General features: G+C 43.8%; 1 protein-coding gene across 1 annotated transcript in view; it reads left to right on the forward strand.

The window, feature by feature from the left end:
* The window catches only part of ABLIM1 (actin binding LIM protein 1), a 217,852-nt gene extending 206,627 nt beyond the window's left edge, over positions 1–11,225 (forward strand). The window contains exons 23-24 of the mRNA XM_075757838.1: positions 2,913–2,993; positions 4,259–11,225. Coding sequence (XP_075613953.1) covers positions 2,913–2,993; positions 4,259–4,372 — 195 coding nt within the window. The 3' untranslated portion in view covers positions 4,373–11,225. The remainder of the gene's footprint in view (positions 1–2,912; positions 2,994–4,258) is intronic.
* Positions 11,226–24,543: the final 13,318 nt, after the last annotated feature.

The following is a 24,543-nucleotide window of genomic DNA, read 5'->3' on the forward strand; positions in this document are numbered from 1 at the left end:
TGTGAAATGCAGATTAAATACAGGAAATGTCTTAGTTCCCTTGTTTTTCTTTACCTCACCTCACTCCCTGCTCCTTATGTGCCAAACCTCTCCCTTTGTTCTGGACTTTGCCTATTACAGGTGTTAGTACTCGGGCAGGCTGAGGGCAGCCCAGGTGTGTTTCTTAGGTTAAGGAGGCTTTTCCAGAGACAAAACAAAGAGACTGTAGGTGCTCAAAAGCTAGTTCTCTGTCAAGCTTCCACTAGCCAAAACAGCAGGCCAAACTCGACGGGAAGGTCTCATATCTGTCAGGTTGGAAAAGTGATGCAGAATACCGTGGTTCACAGCACACTGTTGAGGCTGTCTTTATTTAGAAATGAATGAAATACATGGATCTTTGTTTCAAATTGGAAGTTAGATACCTACATGTCTGTCTGGATCTGTTCTTTAGCTCTCAGCGCTGTTAGTCTGACACCTTTCAATAATGTTGAATTCCCTATATGAGAAATTCTTCAGATTTATTGGAAAAAGAGATAATGTCAGTTGAACATAAGATATAAATTAGAGTGCTTTTGTGGCTATGTCTAGAGATGTCTGAGTCAAAAATTAACATAATATACAGAGGGGATTCAATCAGGGCTGTGTTTTAAATCTTAAAACTTTTTCTGTTGCTGGTGAACCTTCCAAGAAATCATGATTTTGTCAAAGTTACAAGGATCAGCATTTCTGCAGTTAAGTGAGGAGCTCTTTTTGCAAACCAGATTCCTACTTGTGCTTCCGAGCCACCTCCAGACAAACCGTACAAGGCAATAACCTTAGCTTTATAAGCTGAGACCCCAGTGCAATGTATATTAACATATGTTTTTATATATTATCTAAATAAGACCTTGGGGACATCCCCGACTTCTGAGATACTACTTTTTATTCCAAATAATTTCTCTTTCAGTGCAATAGTCATTCTTACAGCCACCACTGCTGTTGATGCACCCAGTGATTTGGAATGTTATTTTGGGTGACAAATTCTGTCGGTATTATTAGTGATAAAAGTTACGGGAGTTTTCATGAGATAATAGGTTCTGTTGATATTTATAAAGGTGATGCTAGACCCTTAGCTTGTGTGAATTGGCAGTATTTTTATTCACGTCAGTGGTCCAACACTAACTTAAACCTGAAACACATGAAAAGTGAAAATTAATAAACTTAAGAATGACCAAATTTTACCAAATGATTCTCCAGAAAGGACAGAATTTGTGCATCCTGCCACCCCAGATTGAGACATGCCTTGTTGTGAATATCTAAATATAAAATGTACTTATGACCGTAGATCTTGACTTAAACTCTGCCTGTTTAAATATGAAAAGTTACATTTTAGTTTCCTATAATGCTGTATATGGTAGCTATTTCCAGTATCAAACATAAACAATGTAATTCAAAGTATAGACATAATTGTACAATTGTGACAATGTCAGAATCTCCTAAGAAGCATATCTTACAATTGATATGTAAGCACACGTCATTTAAATTATTACTTACAATAAACTCAGTGGTGTGTTCATTGATGCCTGAATCTTATTTATTATATTTCTGAAAAGTTCATTGGGATAATTGTTGATAATGGAATGAACTTAATTGCCTAATTCTGCACAGAAGTTGGTCAGGTTGAATTTCTTCTGATGTTAAATTAATTGAATTAATAGCATTTGCTAATAGCTCAGCTGTCTCTCCAGGAGAGTTTTGGTGGTCTCACTCTTGTTCCCAGCAGGCAAGTAAAACAAGGCCCATAAATAACAGTAAAGGCTGAGCCAGTCGCCACTGAGGTCTGCAGAAAATCTTCATTGACTTCAGTAGGAGTTGGATGAGAACCTCACAGGGAATGCTGTTTTCTGACTCGGCAGAGACATGCAATGAGAAGGGCTATAGAGAGGCTCTGTCAGATGGAGCGTGAGCTCTCCTAAGTCATTCCAGACATTTATGGAAGTGCTGCCCAATGAAAAAATCCTAAAACAGAATTTTATGTGCCAGAGATGATTCCAGAAACTGATTTTAAGGCACATGGTTTTCTGAAATCCTTTCTAAGCAGCATTGTTTCTGTTGGATTACACTGATTTGAGACCCACTAACAGTAAACGTTTTACTTCAAAGAACCTGTAAAACAAAACTAAAATCATTTATGCAGTCAGGAATTGATTATTGGCTAATAACTGATTTGTGTAAGTTCTGGATGTTCTTTGCAATGTAAAGGGAAAGTGAGGGGAATGTTAATGGGAGATGTGCTGGACACATACTCTTCTGAAGTAGATGAAGGTGTGTAAGACAAAGTATCATCTCCTTTAATCCATGTATGAATTGCACAGCCAGCAAGCGCAGTGGGCAATTGTTTGAACTCTTCAACTATCCAAAAAGGCAAAGAAAATCAAGTGATGAATTTTGTTGAATGCGGTGGCCCCCACTAGTCAGTAGCTTGCTTATTCAAAGTTGCTGCTTTTTCTGATGTACTTTCATGTGGTTCATTTTTAACAGTCCACTAAGTCTGTTTCCTTAGAGCTGTCCACACTTTGGCAACCATCAGACCAATGAGTGCCAAATATATTTACTTTAATAAACTCTTAAGTTTATACATTGCTGGATGAGAAAGTATATTGACTAGAGAGGACTGTCTGACCAAAGTCAGCTGTATTATATGGACCATAAAAATCAGTGGGGTGGGCAAGTACGCAGTGGCTCTACACTGCGAGGCATATTGCTACTAACCAAGTTCTTGCTGTGTCCAGATTGGCTTGCCTCTCATGCAGCTTTAGGGGACAAAAGTGCTGTGATTTCCTTTGAAAAAAGAAACCAAATGTTTGTGTGGTTATGAAAATAGACACATTGTGTTCTTTTTGCCTTAGAATGTAAATACATCTCTTTTTCCCCCTTTTATACATTGTTAACAGATTTTTCCATATGAAATTCTCATGGTGACCAACAGAGGGCGAAATAAAATACTAAAAGATGTAGACAGAACCAGGCTCGAGGTAAGAGAAGCAAGTTCCTAAATGCTCTTTCCTGCTGAAGTTGTTTGTTGTTGCACACTTGAAAGCTCAGACACTGAAGTCTGGGTCCTTGTTAGACTGGGAAGATTTCTCAGCACTAAGCAGGGACAGAGTCAGAGAGGGGGAGGAAGCAGCCGCATCTCCATGACCAGTGCTGGGCCAGGAGTCCCACATCTCTGTCTCCCTGCCTCTGGACTGAGGTTCTCACAACCCCCTTATGTTTTCAAGCAATTAATTATATACTTGTAAATTGATAGAAAGCCCAAAATTGGTGAAGTGTTTTGTAGTCATAGGATCCATATTGGCATGAAGCAATACTTTGTTTGATCTTGGATCGTTTCTTAGCTAAGAGTCAAGGTCAGCCATCCCTGAGGATCAAAAGTTTAATTTTCTTGAACTCATCCATGAGTCCTGTGAGTTGGCTGATGTCCAAAAACATGAGGATTCAAATCTCTGCCAACAAATAAAAATTGTTTATAACTTCATGGATTAGAAAGACTTAAGCAGCCCAGTGGAAGGCTGGGGATGTTTAAGTCATTTGTAGTTAGTTAATCTGTGGAAATGAATGGAAGGGGCCACAAGAGTTTGAGTAAGTAACCGTTCATGCACATTTTTAGACTAGTAAATATGTGATCACTAATCAGAATTCAACACTGTGCTACCTTAGTGCCACAGGGAGACACTTTCCCCATCCAGTGCACTGTAAAGCAGCTGAACAAGAAGTAACTTGTGCACAAAACAGCACCAAAAATGTTTCCTTGGCAGTAGAGAAATGTGCTGGACAGTTATTCTGGCCAGACATCTTTCTTCTCAGAACTTGAAATGGAGCATGTCAACCTGCAGCCTTTCTGCAAAGCTCTCCTGAAACCCAGTGTCGGTTTGAACTTCCGTATGTAAGCAGAGGTGACTAGCTAATGTTCTCTGGTCTATCACTGTTTGTTGGGTGACTTCAGACAAAGCATTTTTCTGTCTCTCGCTTATTCAGCAACTTGAAATAGTTCTCCTGATTTCCGTTGTAAACTTCTCAGACTTACATTGCAAAATTTTATTGATTCATTGAGCACCCAAGCACATGAGGACTTGGATATGTGTATTGCCAGAGCATTATTGTTTCTTGCAATGGCTCTTACACAGTGGCATGGAATCCCTAAGGCACTCCTGTCTCCTGTTGTGTCTCTTTGGCTTTGACTGACCATTGCCTTTTCTCCTTTTTTTTTTTCTCCTTTTTTTTTTTTTTTTTTTTAAAGCGTCACTTAGCACCTGAAGTTTTTCAAGAAATATTTGGCATGACGATACAGGAGTTTGACAAGTTACCTCTCTGGAGACGCAACGACATGAAGAAAAAAGCAAAACTCTTTTAATCTCCCTTTAAACAAATCAACAAAAAATGATAATAGGATATTGTATCATCCAGTCCAAACTATTTGGAAGCGACTACTTATCCACCAAAAAGGGAAAATCGCATAGTGGCACCTCTGTACACAGCAATTGAACAAGAACATTTTCCCTCCTGGAACACAGAAAATATCTGGGCTCAGAAACAGCAATGATAGTTCTCAGAGGTGTCGACCTGTTACATGATATTACACAAGATAGGAAACTGTTCTGTTCTTCTCCCTCAATTATATTCCCTTTACTTCTCTCCACAATATGATGGACTTTATTGCTAGAGCCAGGAAGTGCCCTTAGGATGCCTTGTAGACTAAAGTAGTTGTAACCACTCCAAGAACTGGAAAAGAATATATATATATAAAAATATATATATGTATGTTTGTGTGTGTGCGCACACATGTATTTATATCTATCCATCTATCTATGTGTGTGCGTGTATGTATGTGTATATATGTGTATATATATGGGGAGGAAGATAGATGGTCTGTAGTGAAGCAGAAAGCCTTTGTAACATATGCACACGGTCACATTAAGTCTTTCACACAACTGTTTCTTAATTGGCACTCTTTTGAAATGGCATCTTCTTTGTGTGACACAATCTGCAAAGGTGGGCGCTCTGCTCACTTCCAGTACATACCAGTTGAATTTCTGGAAAATGGACTCCTTGTACTTGTATATATTTGCTAGGATGTAGGAATTGAATTGCTGTGTCTGTTGTCAGTCTTCCCTCTTCACACTTTCTGCTTGAATTAGTAAGGCTGGAGCTTAACCAGTTATTTGAATAATTTAAGATCACTTAAGTAATGGGAATGATGGAGAAGAGTCAGTTTTCTTGTGATTTAGTCCAGGAGATGGGTGGATGAGGGTGGGAGTGACAGAGTGAGAAAATACTTTTTTAAGTGTGCCCTGGTTCGCACCCAGAGATTTCGGGACAGACTCCCTGCTAGTAATTACTAGTACAGCTCATCAGACTGCAGTGGGGTTGTAGGTTTTACATCAGCAGGGAAGATGATTCTCTGCAAGCTAACACATGAATTCATCCCTCTGTGGGAGGAATGTTTATGAATTAAAAGGTGCCATCAAGGTGCCATGCTCTGCCAATAGAGGCTTTTTTGATTAAATTGCAGTTGCTGTTGTCAATATGGCACAGTGCATGGGGCCAAGCACTCTTTTCGGTTAACGTAGTTTTTTCACTTGTGCTTGGAAAAGAGGGCACAGACTTTTTTTTTTTTCCTCTCTTGAAGTTTCAAAGCGCCAGCCTTGGTTATTTTTATTTCCCTTTGTGCCTGACATGGTTTGTGAAGACAGAATAATCATGCAAGACAGTTTCTGAGCTGCATTGAACTCCTTATTGCTTTCAGTCTTCTTCCAATATGCTGCAGCTTAAAAAACTGCCTGTATATACCTTAACTGCTTCTGGGCAAGTCCTGTACAGAGGAGGACATGAGCACCAAAGTAATCAAATGAATGCATTGTGGCTGCAAGGTCAGCTTTTTCTCTTCCTTGGTGCTTAACTGCCAATGCATACTGCACTAATGAGACTGTCTCCTGGCATGGGAGAGGGTCATTCAGGTCCTGTGTCTGTCAAAGAACATCAAGGTTTCATTTTCAATGCAGAAACTTTTGGCACTGGAGACATCAGAACCTTTGTATTTTCAGTTATATGAGACATTGGTGTTAAAATCTGGAAGTCAGGAAGGGGAAACAGTCCATGTAGTTGTGAGATTCAGTATCGCTGTGTTGAGTTCTCTGTATCACAAAATGGCATTTCACCGTGAAACGTGCAGGGCAGCCCACATCCTGCCTCTTCTTTGCTGGTTTAGGAAGTCCTGTTGCAACAGATCACTGTGGTTCCTTTGCTAAAATCTGAGTTGAAGATTCAGCATTTGAGAGACAGAGACAAGGGGTCAGCACTTGCTCCACGTCCCTAGAGCTCAGGGAACGGTGAGTCTATGGGACAAGCTGGAGAATACGCTACCATGCAGATCTGGCATCACGGGCCCCACTGAACAGAAGTCCTCGGTGAACACTGACACGTGCAATTGTAAGCTCTCCAGACTTCACTGAGATTGCAGCAAGGATCAGTTCAGCATCTTTTACTTCATTTTTCAGAACAAGCATCTGAAACGGTTTTAGAGGAACACTGACTGAGAAGTAAATGGGAATGTTAGGGACACTGGCAGTTTGAGATGCATTTTTGAGTGACTGCTGAAATCAGATCCATATGACAAAAGAACAGCAGTGGTTTACAGTCACAGGCTTTGGGAATGCTGGAGTCAGAAATTCAGGTTTTGTCACTTGCAAGGTGTGGCTTAACTTTGAGATGAACGTTTGAGTTTTTATGTATTTGAAGTATTAAAATTCTCCAAATTTTGTCAGCCTACATCCTCTAGATGATACTGTGCTGCTGCCTCTCAAACATAGTAGGCATTATGGGTCCTTTAGCCCAAGTCACCTCGACAATAAACCTTTTTGATCTGACTACTTGCTCTCTCAAGGATGTGAGCTGCCAGTCCGCATTCTTCTGTCCCCATCTCTAGATTACTGTTGAACTTCTCACAGCATACATGGATACACTACCCAGTCATTTCATAAAATGACTAAGCCAGGTTGTTTTCTCTCCTCTCTCTCCTCCCAAAAAAAGAAAAAAAAAAAAAAAAAAGGTTTTAAAAAAATTAAAAAAAAAGAACCCAGCCTCCTAGCCTGTGAAAAATGACAGGGTCATTTGTATCTGCCTCATCAACTGAGAATTTAAAGCTGCAATTGCAGATCAGGAAGGAATGAAGAGAAGCCAGCTTAGATGCTGCAGAAACAATTAATCTCAAACTGGATTTTTGGGCCATTGCTGGTTAGCATCTCACTGGTGTGGAGCATAGTCAGTCAGTTCACAGCTCTCTGCACTAGACTTAATACTGCTTTATTTCTGATTGAGGACATGAAATGTTTTCTGAGCTTTACTTTCATGCCTGTAGTTAATTCCCCATAACTATCCCAACCACCTACCTGTCCATAAAAACCGTGCTGCAGCCAGCCATAGGCAGAGCGTGTTTTCTGCAGTGGGCTGTTAGCGGTTGTCACTGCAATGTTTTCTGTTCTCTCATCTGCTCTGCCCACCTAATAAAAACAGAAATGTAGCCCCAGGAAGAATTTTCTTTGTAAGCAATGAATCATTTTCCTAGTATCAATCAAGTAGCATTTTCTTGGGCAGTTCTTTGTAATTCCCCTCTTCAATATTCCCTTGAGACCTGTCAGGATTGGACTAGATGATCTTTAAAGGTCCCTTCCAATCCAGACTGTTCTACAATTCTATGAGTATGCCTTACATTCTTCTATCTCCTGCAAAGCGTTTGAGCTTCTGCTAAAGTCCCATCAAACTCGGTGCTGTCAAAAGAACATCATTGCTGAGAGGACTGAAAGCTGATTGCTTTCTGTCTTGTTTTTTCCCCTTTTCTGCATTAGGAGTGATGTAAGAGCAAAGAACTGTCAAAACATTTATTTGGGATGGCATTGCAAAATAACCACAGGTGTGCAAAATGGGATTACGTACACAGGTGCACATGTAGCACACACACTCCCCATTTAGAGTTGAGATACTACGTGAGTAGTTAACCTGGAATTTCCAAATAGTGCCTAGTGTTTAATAGATAGTGGTCATTAAGTTATGAAGGTTGTCGCTTGCACATGTGCTCGTATCTGTGAGGCTTGTGGATACCTGGTTCTGTGATGTATCAAGTGTGTAAAAGGCAGGGCCAGTTTCCCACATCATGGAAGTGCCAGGTTGGCCCCAGGCAATATCCTTAAAAGGCCTTGTATGCAAACATTTGCAGCACCCACCCTGGCAGCGCTTGGATGGAAGGGTAATTCCCCATGTAGTAGTCTTCATATTAACGGGGAATCCTGAGGTCTGACTTACTGGGTTCTGTGCCCTCTTCAGATACTGGTGTGATAATTTTCATATGAACAACTAGAGAACTGTTGTGTTTGCAGTGGGAACAGCTGGCCATGCCCTCTATACCCATGCCTTAACTCAGTGTGAGCTCCAGCCTACTGGGAGTCAGAAGTTGAAATAAATATGTTGAAATAAATATGTTGTTAATCATCTCTGAAGACAGTAGAATTAAGCCAACTTGAAGAGCAGATTTGGAAATTACTAAACTGTCCACTATTTCTCAATGAAGCAATGTGATCCTCTGTGGCCTCAGTTTAGGAAGCAGAATGTAGCATCTCAACTCTGCCAGTGTCCTATCCCAAACCCACTAGAATTTCTGTACAACTGGAAGAGTAAATTCTTGTGAAGTTTGCTCACAGATTTTTTTTTTTTTAATTGTTTGTTATCATCTCATGCTGGTGTCATTTAAGACAGGTTTTAGTGGCATCTCAGAAACATACTTATTTTCAGTTTGGTTAGTTTCATTAAATACGGTTTGCGATGCGTTGTGGACATAGCTGCAGTGTGCTGTGAAAGGTTAGACTAGGAAAACAGTAAGTTTCTTAATAGCTGTATGTGGGACAAGATAGCTCTGTGGCTCCAGTAGTGCTTTTACTTCTGTCAAGACAGATGTCATCTCTCCTTACAAAGTCCTAAGTCCGTGTGCCTAGCACTGAAGTGCTTGCTGCCCTTTCCCTGTTGCAAAATGGAAACCCTTTCTCAGCCACATAGTTCAGGGCAGGTCATTTGGAGTCTTGCATAAAAGTTTGTTACGCTGAAATTAGACACATTTTGAAGTGAAATCCCTCTCCATGAGCCATGCTTCTCCTGGTCAGGTAATATCAATGGATGGAGAAGGGTTAAGTTCTGGGAAGGAGGAGGGCTGGCATAGGCTTGATTTCTCCAGGGTTTGCCAGGGTGGTGTTTAGCAGACTTAGAAGAAAACACAGGCATGAGCCTGTGGTACCTATTTCAGACTGTGGAGTCAAGTTTGGAGCCCATGGCTTATGAGCATCCGCACTGAAATTAATGGTATGAAGCTGTTACAACAAGTGACAAAATTAACCCCCAAAACATTAAAAATATGAACATCCTCTAAACTCATCTTGGAATGACTTATCTTGGCTCATCCTGACTTAGGAGGAGATCTGGGCATATTTGGGCCAGAGCCTTGTAGAGTAGACTAAATGGAAGCAGGCCTTTCTGCCAGTCCATGATTCATTGCTTTCCTTCGGAATGTATTTGTGGAGGAGGATGTCTACATCCTGGAAGTTACCTACAGCAGTAAAAAATACCAGTTAATGATGATGCAATAAAATGTACAGGAAACAAGAAAATGAACTAATCTGTCCTGAAATGCCAGTCACCTTTCCACATCAGAGAGACACTTAGGGTTGCCTCCACAGCCCCCTTCCCCATTCAGTTAGCCCCAGGTCACGATCCAGATCATGCTCTGTCAAATTTTTCGGCCCTGTCAACACACCTGCTAGAGTCCAGCGTAATCTTCAGGGTAGACGCACAGCGCGGGCTGGTCTTGACAGTATGTGGTGTGTTTTTACCCCATTGCTACGTAATGAAGAGCTAGAGAGAGCTACTGAGCACTGGGATAGTAGTACAATGCGCCTTTCTTTTTCAGTGTAGAAACACCCTTATTGCTCTGGGTTGTGGGACTGCTCTGGGCTGGTGAGTTTTGCCTTGTGATTCCTCCCACACACCTTTTTTGTGCTTAATAAAATAAGAAAGAAAAAAATCTATCCCAATGCAAAGATACAGAGTTTTTAGTCAGACAGTTCTGCTGGCAGGAGCTATGTGATGCTCGCATTTGGCAGGGAGAGAATAAGTATTATTAATTTTAATGTAAGCATCAGTGCAGGAAGTGGGAATGTAATTGGCCATTAATGTTGTTTGCTGTATGCAAAATAAATTATTTGTTGCCCAAAGGGCTTCTAACAGGGAAATAGACTTCTGCTAATGATTTGCTAAAAAATGTTTGTCCATGTGAAGAGATAACACTTCATGTGCATTGCAGTCTGTCTTTTGCAATTAAAAGAGATGACTGAAGGCAAACAGTAACCTGTTTTGTCGGGATCACCACAGTTAATACAAGTGTTGCACCCTGGAGTTGCAGAGCTGAGGGCCACAGGCCCTTGCTCTGAGGCGTTAGGAAATGAAGCGTTTGGAGCAGCAGAAGCAGCTGTGGGAATTCCAACGGTGCCTTACCAGGCTGAGCCTCTAGCTCCCTTAGGCGCTTCGATAGGTCCCACTGGACACTTGCCTGGGCTTTTGTCACTGAACACCTTTCAGAAAGCACTTCCACCCCCCCAAGATGTAAAGCCACTGAAATCAGAGGAGCCTCTCACTGACACCCGCACGCTTTGGAGCAGGCTCTTTCTCGGCTGGCTAGACCAAGTCTGACTGCTGTGTATGCTCACAGCGGATCAGTCCTGCCCAAGTGGTGCGCTTCGTCATTGCTGATGACTCTTCCTGTAAGGGGGGCTTACAGCTGGGGGTGTTTTTTTAAGCTTTGGAAACTGAAACTAATTTTTCAAAGGTATATTTTCCTTTAAATCAGTAGATTTTGGCAATAGGATATTTTATTATTTTATTTTTCTCCCTCTACACGTTACAAACCAGCGTTTTGGGGAGGTGTCCCTGTGTTTTCCATTCATCTGTGAGACAACTCTTTCTGAGTCTCTGTAAAAGTGAATCAATGTCTTGTCTGTACAGTAAGTCTGCTTGTATGCATAATGAAAAGTTGAGCTGGGTTGCTGTTCTGTACAATTAGTGTTTCCACTGTCATACTGCAAACAGCACATATTGCACTCCTGTGCCACTGTAATCTGCATCACTGTTGTATTCAAGTCAATGAATAAAGTTTGGAGCTTTATTCTTAATTGCTGGATTCATGTTGCCTCATTTATGTGTTTTTTTAATTCATCTTGCAGAGTTGTATCAAAGTCCTCTTACAAAACAGAACGTGCTCAAGGGGAGGGCGGGGGGGGGGGGTGAGGCGTGAATGACCAGAGCAAGATGGATGAAGAGTTACACAGCTTCAGTGAAATTCTGACAAAAGGTTTGAAAAGACACAAGACTTCCTGTAACTAAGTCACTAGAAATAGATAGTCATACAAACCACATAGGAGTGTTAATTTGCTGTGGTAAGTTTGTGGTTTAAAAGCACCTGAGATATCAGCGAGGTCAACTAGGTCATGCTGTTAGATCAGCTTCACAATCTAAATGGTTTCCTTTCTTCGTCCTTGCAAGTTCAGCTAAAATTTTAGTCCCCAGCTTGAAAAGATATTTAAGTATCTTAGTATTTAAAGTTAGATGTTTGCTTAATTACCTGGGGTTATACCTGCCCAGCCTTGGTCTGGGTGTGGAAGGTGGGGGATGATGCCATTCAAGGAAATGGGGCTATAAACCACCTGTGGATGCGCTGAATGCCCCGGTCTCCAGTAGACCATAGCAGCAGCAGAATTACACCTCAGAGGAGTAGCAATTCCTGTCATGGCCTCAGAAGACAGACATATCAAGGGACTTCAGTCCATACTGCATTTAGATTTCCCCTGGAAAAGCTACCACTCATACACAGCTCTCAAGATGATGTGCTGAACATCTTCACTGAATTAATTTGAGCTTCCTGCAGTTATGGGACCTGGAGCAACCAGAGCTGGAGCCTCATTAGTATTGGCCTCTGGGCTTATTTGTTAAAGGGGAGCGGGGCAGGGTGATGTCACTGTTTGAAGTGAAGCCACTGGGGATCAATCATAAAAAAAAACCTCAAAGGAAGGGGGAAAGAATCCTGCTTCAGGCTGTTGATCATCTGAGCTACAGCCCTCTGTTCAGGGGCAGGAGCGATGCAGCACACATTCTGCACAGCGTCCTGAGCCTACAGAAAGCCCCTGCAGCATCGAGATCTCTGCCCTGCGGACAGCGCGTTCCCCATCTTCTCTTCCACTCCTCAGCCCTCTGAGACTCATCCCTGCCCTTGCCCTACCTTGATACTCTGCACAGGTTCTCTCTCACAGCAAAGGTGGAGGTTCCCCCAGGGTGTTACTTCAATGTACTGTGTTGGGTAGATCTAAGGACTGAGTCTCAGATGAGGTGGGGGCTCAGGTTCCTGCTTGGAGAACAAGAGGTGGGGAATTCAACACCACCATGAAGTTAGCCTTTAGCAAAGTTCCTGTCTGCCCCATTCACTTCCCAGGCCATGCCTAGATTTCTGTTGTGTTACATGTGTGCTGGAACTTGCACAAGAGAAACTCTTCTATGGACAAATCCAGCACAGCAACCTGGTGGCAGTTAGATGCTTCCTTTCTTTGGCTGGCTTCCTCCAGAGATTGCATTTTTGGTCTAGGTGAGACAAAATCAAATGAAAATCAGAAAAACAGATTCATTTATTACAGCTGCTGGAAACCTGACTCATGAAAGGCAGAGTATTTAAACACAGGTTTTTTTGATACCTATATTGCTGCAGTGCCTAGGTGGAAGAGCCCTAATCCTGAACTTTGTTTGTACATACAGGGTGGAGATGACCCTTGCTTTGAACATTTAATGGGCTAATTTTCAACAGGCTTGTAGGCCTATGGACTTCAGCAGATTGGTACATGTGTTCCAGTATCCCTTGTTTCTCTGTTTCCTCCATGTTTATAGACATTTCCTGCCTGGCCACATCACAGCCCTCAGAGCTGTCAGGCCAGACATGAATGAGGACATAATAACCCGCTCTCTATCCTCTTCTTTTTAGGGCCAGCACTGAGAAACTTCAGGTGTTTTAGGAAACCGTAGCCTCTTGTGAGCAAACCTCAGTTGATAGCACATGGTGCTGTGCAGGTTACTGGTGGGAAGTGCTGGCCAAACCTGAGCCAGAGTTAAAAAGACACATGGGCATTCTTAAATGTCTGCCTGTTTGTCTGAAAGGCAAACGTAGAGTCTAAGAGAGACCTTTCCTCAGAAAGTTTTGTGCTGCTTATTTCACCTTCCCCTGGACGACCAGACATCAGGGAGATGTTTCCTCACTGCTGTGCAGGACAAGACCCCATTCCCCACCTGCCAGCCTGCAGCCCCCAGGCACTTCCATGTTGGGTGCTCCCTGGGCATCTATCTCCTGTTAGCCTCCCTGGGCATCTCCACATGGTTAGGGAGTAAGGAAGGTCTGTGCATGCAGTATCTTCTTAGGAACCCGCATGCGTAGGTCTATGATTTGGCTTCGGACTTTTTTTTGGAAGTTTCCCAACCATAGAAAAGAAAAAAACCAAAAAGTGTCCCTTTTGAATCAGTCTCACTTATTCTTGAAAATCCACTGCCTGAGTCTCAGCTCCTTCCCTGTAGCAACAGCTACAGTGCAGTGCCAGCCCTAGGACCTGTCCTGCACACCCAGGCTCTGGAGGTCCCCAGCAGCAACCCCCCAGCTGGGGAGCTGTGACCTGGCTTTGTAACGGGGCAGTTGCCTCATTACAGCCTTCCCCAGCCCAGAGCAGTTGGGAATATTGCCATGAGTGCTCTCCTGTGTGTAGAGCACATCCACAAGGATCCATTCCAGTCGTCAGCTCCACAGTGTGACAGTGTTAGCCAGCCTAAGCACATTTTTAATTTCCCTCCAGTTAAATACACAAGCTGAGTGAAATCTAAGTGCAGGGGTTTTTTGTTGGGTTTTTTTTTTTAAATTGTTAGACCATTTTTCCCTGCTTCCCTCCTCCCCACAAGTAATGTGAGGTTTATGACCCCTGAGTAACGACTGTGGAATGCACTGCATCCCACAGCCATAGCAAGGCATCTGGCAATGGGAATCTTCACAGCATGTCAAAAATACACAGATAATACCACTGTAAATAGCTCAGATCAAAACAAGTCAAATGTCAATGCTAATTTGCTGTCAAGTATATAGCCCAAGACCACTTCCTCCTGCAAAAAAGAGAAACCCAGTTCCCAAGCATGACTTGCTCTACTGTCAGAAGCAGCTTGTTCCCCACCAAAAAATCTCCCCAAACTCTGAATGAACAAGAGGGGTTTTTTTCCCCTTGCTGATTTATTTTTCTGTAGCTTTTGTGCCTGTCTGCTGCCGAGTCTGAGGCTGGGAAATGAACCCTCAGTTTTGCCTGCCATTTTTCTATTGTAAAAAAGGACTCTTGGGAGAGATATTTACTGTTTTCTATGGCTCAGTCAGAGGGCGAGAGAGAAAAGTTGTTCCAGGAGTTCCCATTACAAAGCATTTTTTCACATAGGCTCACTTTTATTTTTTAAGGACTGGGAGATTAAAGAGCCGGCAGCACTGGAACAGGAAGTTTGCTGTACATCCAAGGTCAGGTGGGTCTCAGGCTCTCTTTTATATACACACTGCAGATTAAAATGTGCATCCCGGACTGGATGTAGTCATGGCAGTGATGGGGGCCCAAGGGTTCGGGGGGAAAGGAAGAGAGGGGGAGCAGGAAAACGGCACAGCACAGTCTCTCCTCAGGCTGCGATTTCATAAGACAAAGCACTGGGCGGCTGTTCAGCGAGCTTAAGGTATTCCCACGCCCCCACAGCTTTTTCCAGCCATCAGATATGTCAGCATGACTGCTTGTGGGGTCGTTCTCAGTGACATTCGGGAACTGATCCTGCTTAAAAAAACATTTTTTACTTTTTATTTCATCGTATAGAGTTGTTTGGGGGTTGTTTGTTTTTTTTTTTTTTCTTTTAAATGGAGTCAGTTCCCTGCTTTGATTTAAGCAGTGGCCTGACAAAGTAGTTGTGCTGGCATGAAAAATGGGGTGGGCACAAGTGGACAACAGGGTCTGAAGAAAGAGAGCAGAACACATTAAACTGCTAGGGATATTGCACACGTTGTGTCATGAAATCACAGTCTCAAGTTCATGGCAGAGAGGGCAGGTGGTGGTCCTCCCTTAGTTCCTTCAATTCCAGCAGTACCATCGCACCTTCTATTACTAAGTAGTCAATTAAGAAGGGTATCATTGTCTCCAAGACCTTTGAGGTTCACACTGCTGGAATAGGATGTTTCTGCAAAGTCAGGAGCGTTGCAGCTGTCACCCCAGAATGAAAGAGGGAAGCAAGGAGGTGGACTGAAACCCACCTTCAACTTACATATTCTGGAGGAGATGGCTGTTCTGCTGGGAGAGTAAGCCAGGTGCAGACTGGCCTTGCTTGGAGAGGCACTCTGCTGGCATGTTATCCTGCATCCCAACTGTTCCACTCACTCCAGGACAGTGCTCAAGTGCAAGGGGATGAAATACTGTTGTCTTTTTTTCCCCTTTAGATATTCCTCATTGTCTTGAGGCCGGACAGGAAGTCAGGAGACCTAAGTCCAATGCTTTCAGCTTTCTGAACTTGGGCAAATCACCAAAATTCTCTAGGCTTCAGGTTTCCTTCATACGCTTTGTGGTCTGTTTTTGCCGGAGATAGCCAACACGTGTCCCATGGATCAATCCGGTCTGCAAGGCAGGTTAAGCCCCGCTAAGGCTTTTGATTGAACAATGCAAGAGCAAGTTTGGCCGGAAGCTTTGGCCTACTTCTGCCACTTGCCTTGATAGACACTGGTCAAGAGGGGATGGTGCAGGCAGGGCCTGTGGGCCAGAGACCTAAGGCTCACATTGGATAGTGAACTGTAAAGAGCTCTGAAGATTTTGCATTGTCCTTGAATTATTGTCTGTGCAAGTGGCTTTGCTAAGCTAGAGAGTCTCCATCCCCTGTCAGGCTGGGGGAGTGACATCATGAAGGAGGGTGTTAGGCTGGAGAGAGAACAGGTTGAGCTCTGAGAGCCATGCAGTCTGTGCTGTTAGTGTTCAGGGCAGAAGATGGGGTAGAGCCTCTGCTAGGCACACTTGCTTGGTGGGTGTTACAATGATGAAACATCAGGCAGCAAGTCAGGTCTAGCAGGAGCAGACTGACTTGGAGGCTGACTCTGCTGCTGGGGGGTCTCCACACTTGGGAATAGATCCATTATCTATTCCAATTATTTGGGCTCTCCCAGCCCCCGCAGCAGCAGGTATTGGAGAAAAGAGTTGATGGTAGAACCAACCGTCTCTTCAGGAGTAGCCCAGTAAGGCTGCCGGAGGGAAACAGCGCTCCCCTGGGCCGACTCTTCTGGATTTAGGCTAGATACTGCAGAGAGAACAATATGCAGCAGAGTCCATTCAAGGAATTCATTGACAAATACTCTGAGGTCTTTATGTGAATGTGTTTGCTGTGAAACAGGACACAAGCTAATAATCAAAACAGGTTTTACAATGAATGAACTGCTGCTGAGAAAAGCCTACTTTACAGCCTTGATACCACGCTGGATGTTAAATGACTGCCAGGAGCAAATTGTGTGGTATCTCAGTTAGCTCTTACCCTAATTACCATTTACAGAGGAGTCCCAGCTAGATGAATGAGGATTGCAATATAAAAGACTTAAGTAAGATTTATTGATGTGACTACATGAATAATTCCCCTTGCAATGATACATTTAAGAGCAGAGATATTGTGGGAGGAGGAAAGCCAGTGTTTGATATTTTGCCTCATTTAAAAGTGTGTGGTTTATGTTTTGGCTTTTGCTGTTCCCTCTACCTGCCCCTGCTTCAAAAAAAAAATTTAATCCTCTTACTGGCCAGGTTTGTGAAACAATAGTAGGTAATTGAAAGTAAACTTCTGCTGAGGCCAGTAAATATTGGATCAACTAAATGGCCTGCCACGGTGCTCAGGCAGCCCCGAGCATACCGCTTCAATGCTCTGACATTGCTCTGAACTCTTGGCACTCTAAGTTTGGGTTTTCCGTAACTAATTGTTCAGCTTCCTGAAAAGTACGTTTGTGCCCTTTCTCCCTTGGGAGTGATCCCAGCAGAGGACCCTCTGGAGAATTTTCCTGAGTTCTGCCAGTTCGAGCAACAATGGAGTTACCACCGGGGCAAGCAGACCAGCTATCTGATTGGGGGGGAAATGCTAGCTGAAAATCTCACCCTGTGAGAAAAAAACTTGTAGCTGTTAGTCGTATCAGCAAGCCCAACATGCAGCCAACCTGTTGCTAGAGCGACATAAGGTGAAGGAAGTCACTACCATTCAGTGGCAGCATGTTTTTAAGTAACTTGAAAACAGCACAAGTCCATAGACACGTGAGCTGAAGGTGCAGCTGCAGCTCTGGCCCTTCCCGGTCCTGCTGAGGGCCAGGGAGGCCCTATGGAGGCCATGATGGAAAGTGCCTTGAGCCACCATGACTGCAGGCACAGGGCCCTGTGCCCCTTTCCTGTGGTGACTGCACCACTCAGCCACTTGGGTCTTTGAAAAACTTGTAAACCATTCATTGAAGACTGGCATCAAGAATGAGCCTTCAGGAAAACATCTTCCTAGAGACAATCTTGCACTAGTAAGGGCTAATGCTGCCCAAAGGGTCCCTGTCTGTTGCCGCTGCCTCCATTCTGCTCTCGCCTCTGGCGTCACCTTCCTCGAAGGGGGACATTCCTGTGACATCCCTTTTCTCCACAAATCCTGCTCCTCTCATCTGGTCTTTCTTTCCACAATCAGGTTGTTACGTATGGATGAACATGTCCATTACCCCGCTTTGTCTTTGCCTGGCAGACTCCTAGCAGTCTGTGTCTGCTGCCACAGGCTTGGCCCTGCCCCACCACAGTGCCATCAAAGCACAGTTAGCCCCTCTACAGGTACTGGGGTTCAGCTTAGACTTCTCCTCATGGGGACACCCAGGCAAGTTCACCCAAAATTAACTGAACTAAATTTACTAATCAACCCCCCCTCTGGGCATTTTCAGCCTGGATTAAAATGTCTTTAGTCTGATTAGCTCATTGTGGAATGGAGCAAACTTAAACAAATTAGAGACACAAAATCTGAAGGTTTGGTAAGATCTTTTGTGGGTCTCATGGATACTAAAGCCACTACTGCTCACCAGCTCACCACCACTCCTCTGCCGTATGTCTCTACCTTAAGCTGCAGCACTGAAGCAACTGAAGGGGTGACCACTGCATGCAAACACAGGCAGGTTATTTCAAGCAACCTTCCTTGGTGGTTGAACTGTGGTAGCCTTCTGCTGAGAATGAAGCACCACAACAACAGGTGTTTGGTGGGTGGCCAGTGAGGAGCTGGGTGGTGGGCAGAACCTGCACTGAACAGGCTCCTTGACAAGATCTCTTGATAAAACTTCAGTACTGAGAATTGCCCATTAGCAGAAACCTCCTCCTGTAGCAGAAACCTACATAATCTCTTACTGTATGTGTCTGTGGGGAGGACTGGAAAGTGTGGTCCAAGATGGACCATAATATGCACCCCACATATTGTCTGTTGTGGCTGCAACTCTTTGGGGATCGGGAGATGATGGCTTGGATGTACAGGGGCCTCAGGCATTGTGGGACGCTCTTTGCTACTGCCACTTGTGCATGAGGTGACGTACACCATTGCCTAACTTAGCCAGTGGCGACCCTAGTGGCCTGTGCCCCTGGGCAACTGTCCCAGTTGCTCCCCCCCCACCCCCCCAAAAACCCATTTCTGGGCACCTGGCCTGCAGTGTGAAACAGCCTTTGTGTGATATTTTGTCAGCTACAAATAATTGAAAAAGGCCTACATAAAGTCCTAATTGTGTCACAGAACAGGCTCTTCAGTCATCCATCTTCCTATTAAACTTGTGAATTTCAGCTACTCAGCCCTGTTGGAGTTATTTTCCCCTTCCCCTCCTTCTTCTTTTAAGCTTCTATTTATATTCTCTCAGTTGTCTCTGCCAGAAGATCTCATGTGGATACATTAGGCCTTTTCAAAAGGAAAGTTGGATTACAGCGATTTTTCTCCCCGTAGGACACAACAGCTTCATCATTCATAACAGAGGAATACACTATAACTTCATTATAGATGGCATGAAGCTGGCTTATTTAAACAGAATACTTAATGATAGTCAAAAAGGCAGGAGAAATTCAGCTCCACTATGTGGGAAAAGGGAAATTACATTTTTTGGTATTTACTGGGGCAGACTTCTTGACTCTTAATTAAATCTCTTTTCACAGGGGGGAAAAAAAAAAAAGAAAAAAAAAAGTGGAAGGTTCAACTGATTCAACCAGATTACCTGGTGGTTACTTCCACTTTGGCAGGTAGTCTGACGTACCCTAACATCTAATAGTAACAGCAGACATGGAGGCTGGGGAGGAAACTTGGACTCCTCTGTAGTACTTAGCTTCTACTGAAACAAATTGCAGTTAGTTGGTGCTCTAGTGTGTGGACCACAGGTTCTCCTTCTTTTCCCTTTCCCATTTCAGCAGCGCGGACCTCTGAAGTGTGCTCTGCTTATTGACTTTGGCTGAGGAGAAGTGGTTTAGGCCTAAAGAAAAAGCTGCGGGCTAAAAAAACCTCCTTTTTGGGAAAAATGCCAGAATAAATAGCCTTCTGTGAGCTCACAGTGGACATCAAACCACAGTTTGTGGTGATGATGGGAGAGGCTTAAAAAAAATCCCCATGAAAATGTAGCAAGATGTAAAAACTAATGTTTTCCCATATTTTGATAAAACTAATTTTTCCCCTTGCCTGGGTAAGTTTTAGTCGTGCTGAAAGGTGCCAAGAGTTCAGCTCTGTTGAGGCAAGTCCTCCATTGACAGATTGATACTCCACACAGGTTTTTTTGTACCAACTTGGGAAAGATTTTGATCAATATTGGTTTATTGGTAAAATATGTAAGTGTGGATGAAGTTTCTAATATTTGTTCAGCTGAAAGTCATGAATTCCTACCCAATCCCCACAAAAACCAGGACCATGGCTAGTTTTGTATCAAAAATCTGTATCAGAAACTCTTAGGAAGCTGATAGCCACGTCCTGTGGTGCCTGTGCGTGTTACATGCTGAAATACTGTGTATTGATACCTGATGAGGTCGGCTGGTGTGAGCATCCCCATGTGGAGTTTGGAGGGGAGAGGAATAAAGAATGGTTTTAGTTCTTTAACGTATTGAACACTGTCAAAGGAAAGCAGAGGAGCTTCTCTGGAGGGTGGAGAGGGTCTGAAGTGGAAAATAAGTGTAAGGAAGAAATATCTCCAGGAGGAACAAATGCCCTGCCTGTTGAGCACATTGTCTGGTCAGCATGTCTCATATGTTGGCCAGAAGAAGGTAGTCTCTCTGTCAGGGGAAAGAAAACAATTCGTGCTATTAGAGCTCCCTGTAATTTGGTATAGAAGCAGTTTGGACTCAACAACTGAAAAGGAAATGTCGAAGAATGGGAAGCCAAGAGAAGCTCATCAAAAAGACATCTGGTCCTGCTGTCCTTAATGGGAAATCCCCCCTCCCTCCAGCCACCCTCTTCCCAGCCACGCTCTTTTGAAACAGTTAATGTCTGAGAGAATCCAAAACATTGCTGGAATGTATCAGCAACGAAGCTTTTGTATAGCTGAGCAGCTAAACAGCTCTGGGTTTGTTTGTGTTAGAGCTGATTGTCTTGCCTTTCATTGGTGAAAGTCAGAAATGGCTGGACAGAAGTCAGTGGAGCAACACCAGTGTAAGGCCAGTTTATGCTGGGGGTGAATTTGGTCATCTCTTTTATGTCCAGAAATCATGGAGCGCTTCACAGGGAAGCAAGAAGACCTCAAAAGAGACACCTTTAGACAGGATGCTTGCAAATCTTGTAAAGTGAAAGATTCATGTCCTGTTCTGCAACAGAGTACTCACTCCTCTGCCACCAAGCAGCTTTGCTTGCAACAACCATGTTATCCCAGAGAGTGACCCATCTGCCTCTCTGTTTCTCCTCGCCCTTTCTTCACTGACTGAGCCCTGGCAGGCTCCCAGTGCCTTCCTGCAACCAAGGAACTAGTCTGATCTGCTATAAAGCACCATTAAATGTTATTTCTGGGGAAAGATGTTTCATTGCTGCTCATACTCATGAGTTGGTAGGCTGGGATCCTTAACACATTTCTGCAATAAGCCATGGGGCAATGTCATTTATCACAGCTCCTCTACAAACCCATGTTCCCAGGGCCTGGGTGGCTCAGGGATTCGGCATGGGATGTAGAGTCTTTGATCATATGAATTGGGACAGTTAGCAGTGTCCAACTGTTTAGACCTCTCTAGGGAATAAATGGAGGCTTCAGTTCGATTTCCCAACACCAACTGTCCCCTTCACCCCCCAAATCAGAACTTAAGCAAGATAGGCAGGATTCAGCAGATCAGGAGTAAGAGACATTGGTGGGAGCTCCATAAACATACTGAGCATCTGCTCTGTGCTCCTGGCTAGAGGGAAGATCAGGGAGGACTTTCAAGACAGCTGAGCTTGTGACTGATAATTCCTCTTAACAGGTCCCAGCTGTGTGGTCCCTCCTGCTTGTGTGGACATGTTCAGGTGATCTTCTCCTTCCTTCCAGCTGCAGGTGCTTGCCATTTACCTGGTACTGCCTCAGTCTTCCTTGACTCTACTGCGACCCAACTTGGCTTTCTCAGCTGGTAGAAGAATCCACCATTTTAGTTTTCCACCATTTCAGAATGGAAGTTGGTCCAGTAACTGAAAATTCTGCTAGGAAGAGAGAGATCAATTGGCCAGAAATAGAGGAGAAAGAAAGAGACTTCTCCCTTTCAGAGACAGCAATGTTGTTTTGCTGGCTCAGCTGTCACTAGGTCCACAGGCTTCATTGATGTTCAGAGAGACAAAAGTAATTTTCCCTCTGCCCCAGATTACAGCAGCATTACAGCCTGGCATTGTGGCCAAGGATGCCAAAGTGAAGAAGCCTTTGGCTTCCTCATTTCTTGGCATTTCACAGGACGAACCCCATCTTTAATCTCAGCTCAGATTTGAGATAAACCCACCTCTGCTCTGATCTCTTGTGTCAACTGCTCTGAAATAGTTTTATGCCTCCTTGACCACTACTGTCCACAGAGATGTTACACCCTTATCTAAATAGGTAGCTGAGATGATACTTGGGAGAAAAGAGGACACAGGTGTGCCACCATTGATCTGAGCACATCTCACTGCTAACTCTAGTCTGCCAAGCCATCTTCTTTCTCCATCTGTCCTCCAGGTGCCTGCACACATGGAGTATTTGACATGGCTCCCCACCTTTCAGGAGCTTAATACCAAGTTCATTTTACTTCTGACTGAGCTTGGCCTTGCTGAATAGACTCCTGAACTAGGTTTTCACAGCCCCGATAAATGCACGGGGAAAAGGAAAAGCAAAGCCCTGTGAAATGACAGATACCCTTCACACATGGAGTAAATTTCTACCTTTTGTTCCACCAGCTGGAATGTTTTCCCCGAAGAAAGGCAGAAGCCTGAGCACTATGAACTGCTGCAGTTGGGATGAACATCGGGGAGAAAATACCCTGGGGAGCAGCTCCACAGAGTCTAAGTCAGGTGTGATTCTTCCTGACAGTCTCCACCAAGCATAACCTCCTGAAGTCAGTGGAGGGCACTTGCACACAAGCTCTCATGGTAGGATTCCCTCCAGCTTTCACAACGGAGAGATCAATTAACTTTCACTGGACTTTGACTCATGCTTAACCAGGGAAAGAGCAAGTCAAATGCAAAGAGAAGAAAGTCATAGCAAAGATTTAGACAAATATTAGACATTAAAGACTTTGCTTATGCAAAGGTAAGTGTAACAGCAATACTATTAATGAAGCAATATACACCTGCTAGTGTCAGTATTTGGGAAAAAAGAAAAGCATTTAGCATTGCCAAAGGATAGGATGTCAGCCACGTGAAAAAAAGAAAAGACTTGAACAAGATGAGCTTGGCCCTCAAGGCTTGTCACCCCAGAGTCATCACTAATAATAAGCAGGAAAAAAAGCAAGGAATATATGGCTACACAGGCAGATGGCTGTTATTTTATTGGCTTCAAGAAGCTCCACCAGGAAAACCAGAATACAAGTATTTGCTCTACCTGACCATAGTGGCAAACATCTAGACTTCAGCACCAACACTGAGAATATTAATTCCTCACACTAAGCAGGGTCTGAGTATTTCCCAGTTTTATTAAACCCCAGAACACAACAGCCTGTTTGAAAAAGAATATCCTAAATTATTTTAGGTACTTCCTACTGCAAGAGGAAGGGGACAAACAGGAAGAACTTGTGTTCCTCTGGCATTAGTATTCGTCCCATTGTCACTTACCCCGCAATTGCCATGGGCCTCACCAGCAGTCCTGGGATTCCAGAACATCCGTATCGTGGCTGGGGAGGGGAACGAAGGGACAAGCAGGGGATGTAAACACTCTGGGGCCTGAAGACAGTAATCACAGGTATATGACATCTTGATCTTTCAAATCATCTTTAATTAGTTTGTTTAACTGGTATTATCCTTAATTAATCTTGCTGAGTTCAGAATGACTACTCACCTGCTTTGAGATACAGGCACGCTTCAAAAGTTTGCAAGATCAGGGCCTACCCTGCTAGACTGTGAAAGCTAGAGCCAAGAAGTAGCTGGAAAGAGCCCTAAGACAGGTATTCCTATATGACAGATATATTTATTTAACCTGATTTTTTCTCCAGTCATTGAAGACTGCTATCTGCTTGCTGGATCTGATGGTTCAGGCATTTGGCTTACCCAGACCCCAATGCCTGTGAGTCCCATGAGGGTCAAGGCAGTAGGATGAGGATTAACCTCAGAACATGACCTTGGTGCAATCCTGGTGTGACCCTCATTCTTCACTGGAGGAAGGACTAGATCCTCACACAGCCAGCCAGCAGATATGGCTCTGGTCAATGATGCAGAGCTGATTTCTGGTTCCTTATTTTTCAGCTCCCAAGGGGAGTCCTTGATTTTCTAGGTAACTTTTTCCACAGGACCAGTGGAGCTGCCCGTCCAGGTCAGATGCCTAGGCTCTCCTCTCTCCAGAAAGGTTTTGTAATAGGCAGGTAGGGCTCCCTTGTCCCCACACTGATGGCTTAACCTTAATTCTCAAGAGAAAACTTCCTCTGTAATCCTTGTGTACCTTGTCTATTGTAACTTTGGATATTCTTGTTATCGATATAAACACTGAATTCCTGCAGTGTCTCCAAAATATTGGCCTTGGGAAGGTAGTCACCTGTGTCTTATATTGCAGACAGACTGGATGCCCATGTCTCCATTTGTTGTTATTTGTGCATTTTGGGCATGGTGGCTCTGTCTGGTGGTGATGGAAGTCAGGCAAGAAAAATATTACTGGAACTCAAGGACAGGGACATCTTCCTGCGAGATCTGCTCTATCTAGGAAGCAGCTCCTACCAGGAATCCTTAATGGAATCCTCCACTGGAAAGGGAGTGGGAACTCACTGGCCTGGGGTGACA

Source organism: Balearica regulorum, chromosome 7 (assembly GCF_011004875.1).
Source record: "Balearica regulorum gibbericeps isolate bBalReg1 chromosome 7, bBalReg1.pri, whole genome shotgun sequence".
Classification (NCBI taxonomy): domain Eukaryota; kingdom Metazoa; phylum Chordata; class Aves; order Gruiformes; family Gruidae; genus Balearica; species Balearica regulorum.